Genomic DNA, 13849 nt, shown 5'->3' with positions numbered 1-13849 from the left:
TTCTTCATTTTAGCTTACTGAGACTCTTGAAGTATGCTTTAAAAAATATGATACATCAGTGTACTTAAATCTCTTCTTTGAAAGAAGAATGTGCACCATCAACACATTGCTCTTTAGTGACATCTTCATTTTAACAGATTAGCAAAGATGGCATTCTAACCATAAGGTGGACTTTAATGGCTCTCGCTGTAGATGTACACTTATTTGCCAACCACCATAAATTTCTCTACAGAGAATTCATCCATATACATTAACTCAGTGATTCTCATACTTTTTGGTCTCAGAGCCCCTTCACATTCTTTAACATTATTGATGACCCCCAAAGAGCAAGAACTTTTGCTTATGTGGGTTTTATCTATTGATATATACTATATTAGAAATCAAAATGAAGAAAATTTTTAAATATTAATGCATTTAAAAATAACAATAGACTACTATATAACATAAATAGCATATTTTTATGAAAAATGATTATTTTCCAAAGCAAAAAAATTTAGCAACATGAGTGGAATTGTTTTATATTTTTTCAAATCTCTGTTATGACTGCAATAGTAGAAGACTGCTGAATTTTCATATCTGTTTCTGTGTCTGTTGTTATATCACATATCATGTAGCCTCTGCAATTCCTCACTGTACATTTGTGATAGAATGAGTGAAAAAGACAAATAGCATCTTAGTATTATTATGAAAATAGGTTTTTTTGATGAAAATAGTTTTGACCCCACATACCTCCTGGACGTTCCCCAACCATACTTGGAGAACTGTTGAATTAATCAGTACGATAGAATCACTGATTTAGATTAATAGAATTCTAAACTTGCAGGTTTCAGTAATTCAGTCATTCATAACACTTAATCTCTGTCCTCAAAGAACTCATGGTCTATTGGAAAGACATGTATAAATACATTTTAACAAGGAAGAGTGATGAATTCTATTGTGTGTGTATAGAGGGGTAGTCAAGTACTACTCTGCATGGGAATGATCTTCTGACTGAATTTTATTTATTTATTTTTTTTATAATAAGTACATTCTAAAATGTTTTGGGGAGAAGAGGGGTGGGGCCGGCCCACAGCAGCTGTGTCACTGGCCTAGGGGGGTCAGGGGGGCCAAAGCCCTTGGCCACTGCTTCAGGACCCCCAGGGGCTTCTGGCTCCAGCTCCGGTCTGGTTATGGTAGGTGGTGGGCAGGCCAAGGACCACAGCCTGCAGCCTTAGGACCCTTGGGGCTTCTTCTGACTGAATTTTAAAGGAAAGGTAGATGTGTGATGGTCACAGAGGAAAAATCATTTTGCCATAAAGAAATTAAGTGGCAGGAAGGCATGTTTGGGAAACTGTTGTTGAGGCCCTGTTAAAGTCAGCTTATTTTCTTTCTTTCTATTTTAGTTTATGATTACAGGTGGAAGTCTACAAGACAGTAAAGATGCACTGGATTTGGCACAAACAAATGGTATCCTCATATTACTTTTACCAAACAAAGTATGAATTAAGTAATTTTGAAGAAGTCTTTCTGAGAACTGCTTCAGGTACAATACAATGGATCATGACTGTAGAAGCAACAGGAAAATGGACTAAATTCAATGGGACATGATTAAGATGACAAAATTCAAAGTACCTATTGGTATTTCAGATGTTTGATGAAAAAACCTATCATAGTACTTAACAAAGATTACTTTAAGATTTAAGTTAATAAGAATAAAGTTCTCCAGGTACATAATTTAACTTCAGGTATTCCTCATGTGGAAAATGTGTGTTGTAAAGTATTTAAGGTATGAGTTGCTTTTTATTTGCTTTTCTTAACTTAAGCTATGAAGGATCATTTTATTAAATATTTATTATGTGGACTAGACACTATGCAAGGCCCCAGGAATGAATATAATATAATATATAATCACTCGCATGCTTACTTTATGTGCATACATTTTGCATTTATTTAAAATCTCAAACATTTTGGAATTGATAGTTAAAGGAATCCTACTTAAATAAAATACCTCATTTACCTCACATTCATTCATTCAACTTTTTTTCATGCCTAATGTGCTAGACACTGAGGAATTAGTCATTCTACATAATTTTTCAAAATACCGATGTTTCCTGTATGTATGAAAATATTTTTTAAATTTTTATAAAAAATTTTTATTTTGACATTTATTTGTACATATTTGTGGGGTACAGTATGTTGTTTGTACTAAAACTTATTAAAAGCTATTTTTTATGGAAATGTTTCTAAAATGCCACTTCTCTTCAGGATTCACTGACAATTTTTCTTAGTTACTAAGGACTAAAATAACTCATAAAAATAATCATCTTCCCAGGAGTTTTTGAAGTATGTAAAGATGTTTTCTTCCATACTTTTTAATCCCCAAACAGCTATGCTTTAAAAAGTTCTCTCATCTCCATTATCAGCCCTCCCCTACTCCTCTCCGTGTATCTTGTATCTTCACAGCTTTAACAGCACTGCCTCCTTTGATTTGTAAACATCTCCACGAGAGCCTGAGGAAGGCTCCATACCTCTCCCATGGGTTCCCCTACTAAGCCACTCAAAACAATTTTGGGGTTCTCATTTGTGTTCTACACAATTAAAGCTATGGCCTCTAAATAAGTGAGCTTTATTTTTTATTAGAAAAACAAATCCCCCTTTCCACCTCTTTAAATCACCCCTGCTATTAACCTTTTTAAGGGGAATATATTTTAACTGTTATATTAAATACATGAATCAAGAGAGTCATGTGAACAGTGAATATAAAAGATAAAATGAGAAAATGACATTTCAAGAAATTGTTTCACTTTCCATTCTACAACACTTAATAAAAACCAAGCGTTGGAAAGAACTGGACTAATTATTATATTAATACATTAAGGCAATTTTCATATTCATATCCTACTTTGTTAAGGTATTCCAAAAATTCTTACATGATTAATATAATGCAATTCTGGTAGTTTGAATAGTTTATGGCTATTGTTAAAAACCAGTTGAAATTATTTATATTCTCACTTTTGCATACTAAATATAAATATGAAAAATATTTTGAAAATAACCCTAAGATATTATTTTGTGTTAGATATGTTCTTCAGTACAGTCGGATGTCATCCTACAAGATGTGGTGAATTTGAAAAGGATAACTCTGATCTTTATTTAATGGACTTGCTAAATCTTGCTGAAAACAATAAAGGGAAAATTGTAGCAATAGGGGAATGTGGACTTGGTAAGTGCCAACCTAACCATTTAGAATGACTTTGTTTGAAAATAACTGATCTGTATAAGTCATGAGTAATTATTCTTTTTTATCTTTTAAAGACTTTGATCGACTACAGTTTTGTCCCAAAGATATTCAGCTCAAGTAAGGAAATTTATTAACTTTAGAAATTATAAAATCCTAAGAGTGGTTTTTAAATAACTTCTTTTAATTGAAACATAATCGATTATACATATTCGTAGGGTGCAGAGTTGACTGTCAATACTTGTGATGCTGAAATCAGGATAATTAGCATATTCATCATCACAAAATGTAGTCATTCTTTGTGTCCATTAACCAATTTCTTGCTAACCCCTTTCCCCTCCCCTTTTTCCACCTCTCGTAACCACAATTCTGTTCTCTCCTTCTGAAAGTTCAATGTATTATTGTGATTGTTGTCTCTTTCTTTAAATAACTTTTACCAGTTGAGAATATAGTTTGATTAAGCATCAGGATGTTTTTGTTCTTCCCTTTGTATATCAAAAGTTAAGTGAAACAAATATCCACACATACTTGCACGTAATTCATAACGGATGGAAGCACATAGTTCCCTGATTGATTAACCATCTAATTGGATTTCAATGGTAGAAATAAGGGATGAGTTTTATATGATAGAGATCTTTGTTTTGTTTTTTTTTTGTTTAACAAATGCATTCATACATGAAACATTCCAGTGGAATGAGTTAAATTCAGTTATGGGGGATATAATATAAGAGCAAGTGATATTAAAAATGGATTACAGGATCAGTCACCAAAGCTAGAAAAACATATTTTACTCCTGTTGGGCGTTGGATATTGTTAGTTTGGATCTGTGAGAATCATTTAATAGGAACTATGTTAAGAGTGGTAGGTTCTGAGAAAACTCCAAAGCTCACAAGCCTTGTGGACTTCCTATAACACATTGCCTATCGCTTTTAGTTGGAGCTCTTGTCATCATACTGGCAGGTCATTGTTATAAGTTGAAAAGAAAAATTAGGTCAGAGTCTTAATTTAAAACATGAGGGCTAGCTGGTTAGCTCAGTTGGTTAGAACGCTGTGTTATGACACCACAGTCAAGGGTTCAGATCCCCATGCTGGCCAGCTGTCCCCCCCCCCAAAAAAAAGCGTTTTGTTGAACTTTAAAAATATCTTAATTATCAAGATGATAAAACATTAGAATGAGCTTCTAAAGGAGGTTAATTTAGTTATTCATCCTTTGTGTAAATATTTATGGAGTACTATGTGCCAGCAACTGCTGGGAACTCATGGTATACAAAAATATGAATATGGTATAATATACGTCTCAAGAGACCTTTAAGAATAAACAACCCTCTGTCCATCTTAGTTTCTTATACACAAGTGAGGTCTGAGTTAGGTTATCTCTTAAGATACCGTCCAGTTCTATCATAATATTTAATAATAATTTTTGTCATATGATCTTGATTAAGCCAGTGATTTGATAGCCTGGGGGATTTTTCAAATTATACATGCCAAGAGTGTACTTCCTCCCTGGTCCCTCCCCTGCTCTGCCACAAATGGGATCCTGATATGTCCACCCTAGTTGAAAATCACTAAAGTGAGGAACATATTTACTAGTGGAGTCTGTCGTAACCTAGACTTCGAGCTTCAGAATTCCTGGAATGTGAAGGTCATAACCAAGTGGAACAAGATGGGTTAGAGTAATGTTCTGTGGACATATACTCTTTCTTTCAGCCTTCTCATTTATATAACCCTTTCAGAGCTGTTTAGTTTGTGGTATATCATTTGCTATGTTTCTCAGGAACATTCACATGGTTACCAACAGGGTTATTTACTAATGCCCTGTATCTTAAATATCATGTAGATCAGCTCACTTAGGCTTAAAAATTCATATATTCTCTTTGAAATAGAAAAAGTTGCCTGTAATAGGTTTTTAGGTTAAGCCCACAGATCATTATTCCTCAACTTGAGATTCTGCTATAAGCCAGGATGAGCCTCGTGAGTCCCACAGACTGTGTATTCTGACAATCAAGGGCCATTGCAGAGTCCCTCAAGATTTCTTGTGCCATATGACATCTCATCCAGAATGAGTTAAAACTGATTCTAAAATGCAACCTAAATACTTTAAATTCAGTTTGGGGGTTAAATGAAAACATCAATAGTATCAGTTCTGTTTTACTGTTCTAATAATATTTCACCAGCATCAGAGCAAGATCAGAACTTAAAACAGTATATGTAGCAGGATATGGTTTATGCTTTAACATACATGCCAATTGTCCAAGTGTTAATCTGTGATAGAGTTTGAACTCAATTCACTTAGTAAATGATTACTGAGTGCCTCCTCAGTATGATACAAAGAAGAATAAAACTTGGTTCTTATGCCTTTATAGACAAGAAAGGATGTAAGTAATTAAAGTAGATTGGAAAGTGCTATCAAAAAGTTGTGTAGGGCTGGCCAGTTAGCTCATTTGGTAGAGTGAGGTGCCGATAACACCAAGGTCAAGGGTTTGCATCCCCATATCAGCCAGATGCTGGATAAAAAATATGTATGTATGTGTGGACAGCAGAAGGAAGGACTAACTTTGTGGGGAGTCAGGGAAGGCTAAGGTGACAGCATGTGACTTAGGCCTCTTATGGAGAGGACAAATTAAGGACAACCTGAAGTAGGTGGAAATTTTGATAAGACAGACAGTTCAACTTGAGTTTTTCTATTTTTAATAATAAAACATCGAATGACTTAGAGGGTAAAAAACAGACACAGCAGTAATGGTCACATGTGGATTGTTGTTAAGGAAACAAACACCCACATCCTCCCACCCTTTCCCTTAGCATGTACTAACCTCTGTTCTTTGTACATACAGCACTCCATTCCTGTTTTAGCACTTACCACATCATACTGAAAATATGTTGTTATCCCTTCCCCTCTCACAACAGACTAGTATCTTTGAATTCTTTAAAGGCACACAGCAAGTCTTACCATGTTGTAGCTCTCATAGCACTTAGCATAGTACTCTCAGCACATGTTTTTTGAATGTTTAATAAGAAAATCAGTTTTGAATGTTTAGTAAGGAGGGAGGGCTCTTTCTGATTCCTACAGAGCAGTATGGATAAAAAGCCTATAATTCAACTTTTGCTATTGGGTTTATTCTTGGAAGAATTCAGATTTTCCGAAACAATTATGGTATGTGATTTGTTGTTATTGTTTTCTTTTTAAGTAAAAATGTAGTTGGGAAAAAAGGAGATGTATGAGAAAAGGAAAATAGAAAATAGTGTAATGGATTGGGAGGGAAAACAAAAAAATGTGCAATAGATGTAGTGTCTGAAAAACAATGGTAAGAAAAGCAGTATATAACGTAGTGTTAAAAGTATGATCTTTGAAATCAGAAGGGCTTTGGGTCTGATTTATAACTGCCATTTGGTGGCTGTATATCCCTTGTACATCTCACTTTCCTCATCTTTAAAATGGGGATAATACTGCCTACCTTTCTTAACATCTAGCATGTAAAGCCCATAGTGGCATGCCTGGCACAGACTGAGTACTCAATAAATTGTAGCTATTATGTTATTTCATTAGAAACATTACCATTGTAAAAGAAATACCAGCAATAGTTTTTGTTTGGGGTTTTTGAAAAGTATTTTTTAAAGAACAAGAAAGAGAAGCAAAGAATGAAAACAAGGAAAAAGCCTGATTTAGTTTTGGAAATTTTATCCTTTAAGCGATACTGGTATTTTCAATTTCTCTGCCCTATGCTACATACTCTTCTTTCCTTGTTGCACGTTAGAACTCTGTTCCCTTAGGAGGAATTTGCTTTGGGCATTTTTCTTGGAGCTTTAAAGTATTAATACTGTGTAGGGGTTTTTTCCCTGGTTTCATTTTTTTTTTTTTTTTTAATTAGAAGATTTCAAAGTGATCCTTTGGGGACTTCAGGGACCCTAGAGATGAGAGATTGAGGCCATCCTTGCCATTAACTGGTTTAGAGGAGGGATTACCATTCTGTGTTAAGGTATAGCAGCGTAACTATAATGTGGGCTTTTTGGATTCACCTCAGTCCTAATTAATAACAACTGCTATTCTGAAGCTGGAGTTTTCAAGCCCTTATCCTTAGATAGTGTTGACCCTGAACTATAATAAGCAGTAATACAATCAGAAGCAAATTACAGCTTTGCTAAAATGAGCATATCTAACTCAAGTAAGGAATGACTTTTATGAACTAGAAAGTCATAAAGAAGTAAAACAGGCAGAGAAGTCTCTTAATAGATGCCAATTTCTGCCCTATAACTTATGTTGTTATTTCTAGTTACCATTGTGGAGTTTTTTCCTTTAAAAACAGTAGTCATATGGGCCGAGCCCGTGGCGCACTCGGTAGAGTGCTGCGCTGGGAGCGCGGCGACGCTCCCGCCGCGGGTTCGGATCCTATATAGGAATGACCAGTGCACTCAATGGCTGAGTGCCGGTCACGAAAAAATGACAAAAAAAAAAAAAAAACAGTAGTCATTTGATGTTAAGTATTAATTATCCTCAATTTGTATCATTAGGAATGATTTTTTTTACCACATGGCTTCCTTATGATAGTTAACTTGAACTCAGGGACCTTTCTTTTCTCAAATTACGTAAAATTCTGTGGGCACATTGTTTGGGCTTCTGTTGTTTTCTGAATTGTACTTTTGCCTACCCTGTGATAGAAAGCTAATTTCCAAACTGAACGTTAGATTCTGTAAATCTGTGGTTTGGTCATGTGGCTTGGTCCATTGAATTATGTGTGAAAAAATTATAATCAGTATAGAGCAGTAAACACAAATTAGAGAGTACTGCCTGCTGTGTGTAGCCAGAAGCCAAATACATAGTAAAGTTTTCAAAACAACTAGAGCACACTTAATTGCCAACATTTGGATTACTGCAGAGATTATGGAAATAATGACTAGTAGTAATTCTTAAAATCATTTTTTCTCCCAAGTTTTCATTGATATTTCCTACCCTGTGAAATTTCAGCTCTTTGTTAACTAAAACAAAATATTTTTGCTTATTTAGCCCAGTGGAATCTGAAAGAATGATTTAAAAACCTAAACATTGGGTAATAAAGACATAGACCACCAATTTTAGGAAGACTGTTTCTTTAAGAAGTACATTTTTAATTTTAAAATTATGCATTTTTGAGTGCAAAGGGGTATTACAGGAAAGTAGTCCACGTCAGGAGGAGACAAGATATAGGAAAATATAGCAAAAGAGGCTTAAGTTAAACACAGAGAAATTGTTCCCCCAAATTAAAGGACCCAGAAGAGGTAAACCTATTTAGGAATATAATAAAGGCTAGCCAGTGAACTCAGCTGGTGCTAACACCAAGCTCTAAGGTTTGATCTCTGTACTGGCCAGATGCCAAGGAAAACAAAAGAAAAAAAAAAAAAGAAGCCTCTTGTTATCTGGTTTCAGTTAAATTTACATGACTATTAATGAGAAGGGGGGTAGGAGTTGGAGGACGGAGAGGTGGGGGAGGCCACTATGTTGAAATGAAAAAACAAACAGAACACCCTACCCATTTTTTCCCTTGGATATTGTCATTGTACTCTGGGACCAGGAAGAAGCTTGTCCAAAATGTAACAGTTTTAGGTGGTTTGGGCTGGGACTTTAAGAGCTCTGAATGAAGTTCCATGTTTGCCACATCATGTATCATCTTGGACAAAGTACTGCCACCTCTGTGACACCAGCTCTTGTCTTATCCTAAGGTTATTTTGAGGATCAAATAAGAGAATGGTATGTGGCACTGGGAAAAACCTTCTTATAAAGTACTCTAAAATATTCAGGGCTGCCATGTAATTTTCATTTTTTGAAAAGTGGTGTAATTCAGCCTTTGTGCTATTTCTTTAGCAAATACTAACTTATAACAACACATAAAAAACTGGTTGCAAAATGGAATAGATTAACACTCAGTATGAAGTGCTGCCTGGCTTCTCACTTGAGTTGACTCCCACCAGTGGTGTTCAGTGAACTGGAGTGGCAAGGGGCTGATGGTGTAATTCCTGAAAATAATTCTATAATCCCAGAAAATGAAGTAGCCCTTCCCAGAGGTTGTGTGGTATAAAAGCTCTCTGCTAAACGTGATGTATTTTAAATGCCTGAATTCACTATTTCCATCCTAGAATTTCTAGAGAATAAAATAACTTTAAAAAAGAAAGTCATGTGATATAATTATCTTTCTCATATTAATATAAAATTTTTAACAAGGAAATTTTTTTTGGCATCATGCAGATATTTTGAAAAACAGTTTGAACTGTCAGAAAAAACAAAATTACCAATGTTTCTTCATTGTCGAAACTCACATGCTGAATTTTTGGGTGAGTTAAAACTAAAATCTCATTTAGAAGTTTAAGAACTTTGCAGAAATCAAGCTATTTGCTAAAAGTTCCTTCTGTTTTTAATTCACAGATATAATGAAAAGAAATAGAGATCGGTGTGTAGGTGGAGTGGTAAGTATAAAATAGTTCTTTATTTTTTAAATTTTTTAAAATAGTTTTTAATATGAGATGCACAAAACCATCTTGGTTATTGAGGTTGGCCTCTAAAGTAATTCAGATGTTAGTAATAAAACTTTACTGTTGAATATATGGGTCAGATATGGTACAAACATAAATCACACATTTCCTTTGTTGAAAATATGAGTACAGAATTCTATTCATATAAGAAAACCCGTGATTTCCACTGTGCATATTATTTTATCTCTTCCATCAGCCATTCTTTAATGTTCTTCTACTTAAAGTTTGAGAAAAATATAAACTAATTTTAATATATTAAATTATTGTACTATTTGTTTTAGATTTGCCTTCCTAATTTCTTTCCAGCTTTATTCATTTACTATTATCACTCTTATCTAGAGACTTACTCTCCTTTCTGTAATTTGTATTCTGCTCTAAACATTTCTCCCATATGGTCATTTCAATTATTTATTTATTTATTTATTTATTTTGGGCAGCTGGCCAGTATGGGGATCTGAACCCCATTTCAATTATTAACCTTGAGACATTTCCCATAAATACTAGTGACTCACCACTTAACTCAGGTATCTATAGCAGTGACTTTTAATCTATTTTGGATCATAGACTCCTTTAAGAATCTGCCTTAGAAAAATGCTCAGATACACAGATTTTCATATACAATTTCAGATGAGACTCAGTGGCAGGATCTAGCAAAAAAGCTGTTATCCAGGTATATGAAAACCACAGTTAGACTATGCCAACTAAAGAAAGAGGAAACAGCACTGTGCACTTATTGTATACCCACACCACCTTGCTTTGCCAGTTTTATATATATTCTCTCAAATTTTTAGCCTCTGCCTCATGTTTCATAGTACTAGTAATATGTATGCATTCTGCATTGCTGTGGTGCAAATATTACTATGAAATTTTTTTTCTGTAGTTACTTACTATCTTTTAGGAACTGTATTTGGGAATTGAGAGAGGCTTTAATTAATAGTCTTGGGATTACTGGTAGCATTTATTATAGCATTCAGGTTCTACCTCTTGGCCCATTTGCTTTTTTTCTAAATAAGAATTAACTTGGGTTGATTCACTAATGGTTTTAAAAAATCAACAATAGCAATAACAATAATTCCTACCTAAATGTTTGACTTTTATCAAAAAAGAAATTGCCAAATAAAAAATTAATAACTAATTTTCTGAAATGGTTTATGAGGAGCCACATTTAAAATTATTTTCATATTAACGGAGGCTATGTTTTCTAGTCAGCTGGAAATGGTGAGGGAAAGAATAAACCATTTCAGGGCAGCTGTGTAACACAAATTTCTTCATTGCTGAGAAACATGTTATCCATAGTGTGTTCACACTCTGTGGACTTAGTGGTAACATGGCATCACTTGTTAAGTGACATTAATTTTTAAAGGAATGTTGTTGTTATTTGTTGGTTTTGATTCTATGAATTCATCCAAAGTATTAAAAACTATGCCTTAACCCATATGTCTTTGAAGGAGAAAAACACCACCTCAATCCTTTTTGCCTGCTGAGCCAATATTACTGATTATATAACAATTTATATTTTTAAAGCAACATTCTCACCTCTTTATAGAGCTTCTTAAAACTTGCCCATTGAAAGTTTTCTCGTCTAGGAAAAAGCATCCTCGAACAAAAAAAATTCAACAGTGTTTTCCAACATATTTTAAATGGTGTTACAAAATTTCTAACCTTTCCTCCTGCTTTTGCCTGAGAATTTGTCTCCCTACTTCTGATCATTTTGTGGAGGTTCTGCAATGATGCTGGTGCAGAGACATCTACACAGCCACTGTAAAGAGAGAAATTGTAGGCAGCTACTCTTTGCCTCATGTTGTTGGAGAGGATGACAGGTTATAATTGTGAAATCTGACTTGAAAATAAAAACTGTACGGGCTACCGTATTTGAAACCCTGTGTTCCAAAAACCCTTACAAGCAGATATTTTTGCTTAGAAAGTCTTATCAATGTTATTTAGAATTTTAAAGAAAGAGTAATTATTATGTTAATAAAATTAAACCTGTATGTCCCTAGGTGCATTCATTTGACGGTACCAAGGAAGCAGCAGCTGCCTTGATTGACTTGGATCTTTATATAGGGTTTAATGGTTGGTACGTTCTTAGGTTTCTTTTATATTAATCATATTTTTAAAACTGTTTTACAGTGAATTGCTGATAAAGATTTTTTTTATTAAAGTTTGTGTGTTTTGCATTCATCTTTACCTGAGCATTTCAGTAATTATTTATGCAAGAAATTAACAGTACATTACTATCATAAGTTAAAGCTCAAAAGTTATAGACTACTACCCTGTGTTCTAATAATGGACAACAATTTTGTGATGAGATCGGCAGGGGGCTTTATCTAGCAATCCAATTTATTCTCAGGTCATTTTATCCCTTTAAAACATATGTGCTCACAGCATTATATATACATATACACATGTCATGTCTGAGCATGAGAAAAAGGTTCTTCTGTGATAATCATCTTACGTACCTCTGTAGGCCAAGAAACCAAGGCTCAAAGAAGTTGACAAACAGGTGTAAAGTTACTCCAAGTGTGAGAACCTGTGTCCTCTGGCTCCTCACTTGGTGACCTTTCTGCTGTAATACCACACCAAACCTCACACACTCAGTACTGTCTGCTAGCACAGCCAGGTCCCTGGGCTTGTTTTCTGTCATATATGTGAGAGCTTCCACCAGTATTATTTCGTAGAATGTCAATATAGCTTATTAAATAAATTTCAAAATAGTATAAGCTTTGTTTTTCCTCTTCAGCGTTTCAGTCCCTTAAAATTATGACTTTTCTAATTGCATTAATTTTGACTAAAATCTTCTTAGGAAAATAGAATCATGGAATTATTTATTTACTATAGAGTTGAGAGTTTAAATCCCTAGGTGCTTCTTTCATACTTAGATCTATGATTTAATATATAAATTAATATGGGAATATGTGCATAGGGATTAAAAAGTCAAGTAATACTAAAAGATTTTATCCCTAAGTCAACTTTTTCAGAAGCAACCACTCTGCTATTTTAGCCATATTTCTAAAAAATATGCATATGCTATGATCTCAATTTATCCCTTGTCTATTATCATTAATGTATATGTCCATTTTAGTTCTTATATCTCATTCTAACCTCCCCACCTCCATTATTCCCTCCTTATTTCTTTCAATATAGTTGAGAATTTTTGGTTTTATGCATATTCAATATTATGGCTATGTAAATACTGTTGACTGCTGAACCATCTGATATACCATACTTGTATTTCTTTCCTTGTATCACTTTTTGTTTTCCTGGAGTAACTATCCTCATGTTTTTATTTACTTGGCTTTCTTCAAAACTTGAATCCCTCTCATACTTTTCCACATCTGTAAAATTTAGCCTTTATCTGTGTTTCCCATGAGGAAACATATCTAGATCTGATAGTTCCATTAGTTCCAGATCCTTCCATCTTTCTATTTCAGTTTGGACTAGTGTCTCTTCTGTGATAGAACTCCTATTTTTAGATTCCATGTATTCCTTTTATATCTCATCCCATTTGCATTTGATTTGTCTCTGTGTGTATCTTTTTTTTTTTTTTTTTTTGGAGACTGGCCTGTACAGGAATCCGAACCCGGGACCTTAGTGTTACTAGCACCATGCTCTCCCAAGTGAGCTAACCAACCAGCCCATGTATTCTTTTTGTTTGTTTTGGTGGAACACATTCTCCAATAGCTTTCTGAGAAAGTTTACATGGCAAGTAAATTATTTCAGATTTTGCATGTTTGAAATGAATTTATTCTACTCTTCCTCTTAAAAGTGTACCTGGACAGTTGAGAGAGGAGGGGAAAACACTTTCAGTTGGTCGTTTCTCTGGGCATAAAATTCTAGATTAGAAACCATTTTAACTGAGGATTTTAATTTACACTGTCCCATGAATAGTTTCCAATGTTGATGATAAGTTGATTCCTATTCTGAATCCCTTCCTTTCTCTGACTTAACTTTTCTTCCCGTATGGAAGGTTTTAGTTCCTTATCCCCGGTATTATGAAATTTCACAAAGATGTGTTTTAGTGGTTTTTTTGGTTATTCATTGTACTTTTCTTATTGGTCCCTTCCAGATGGAGGGTCATCTTTGTCAGTCCTGGGCAATTTTTTTTTTTTTTTTTTTTTTTCTGTTCTTTCA

At 34.3% G+C, this 13849-nt stretch overlaps 1 protein-coding gene across 4 annotated transcripts in view; it reads left to right on the top strand.

The window, feature by feature from the left end:
• The window catches only part of TATDN1 (TatD DNase domain containing 1), a 42996-nt gene that overhangs the window by 19296 nt on the left and 9851 nt on the right, over window positions 1-13849 (top strand). For 2 of the 4 annotated variants that reach the window (XM_063079359.1, XM_063079357.1), the window contains 6 exons: window positions 1383-1446; window positions 3059-3202; window positions 3295-3337; window positions 9435-9520; window positions 9612-9652; window positions 11719-11795. In XM_063079359.1, the coding sequence (XP_062935429.1) occupies window positions 1383-1446; window positions 3059-3202; window positions 3295-3337; window positions 9435-9520; window positions 9612-9652; window positions 11719-11795 (455 nt within the window). Of the gene's footprint in view, window positions 1-1382; window positions 1523-3058; window positions 3203-3294; window positions 3338-6223; window positions 6372-9434; window positions 9521-9611; window positions 9653-11718; window positions 11796-13849 lie in introns of those variants that run through there. The other 2 variants (XM_063079360.1, XM_063079361.1) reach the window with 2 other exon arrangements.

This window comes from Cynocephalus volans, chromosome 15, assembly GCF_027409185.1.
Source record: "Cynocephalus volans isolate mCynVol1 chromosome 15, mCynVol1.pri, whole genome shotgun sequence".
Lineage (NCBI taxonomy): Eukaryota > Metazoa > Chordata > Mammalia > Dermoptera > Cynocephalidae > Cynocephalus > Cynocephalus volans.
This window is presented reverse-complemented; position numbering and strand designations above follow the sequence as displayed.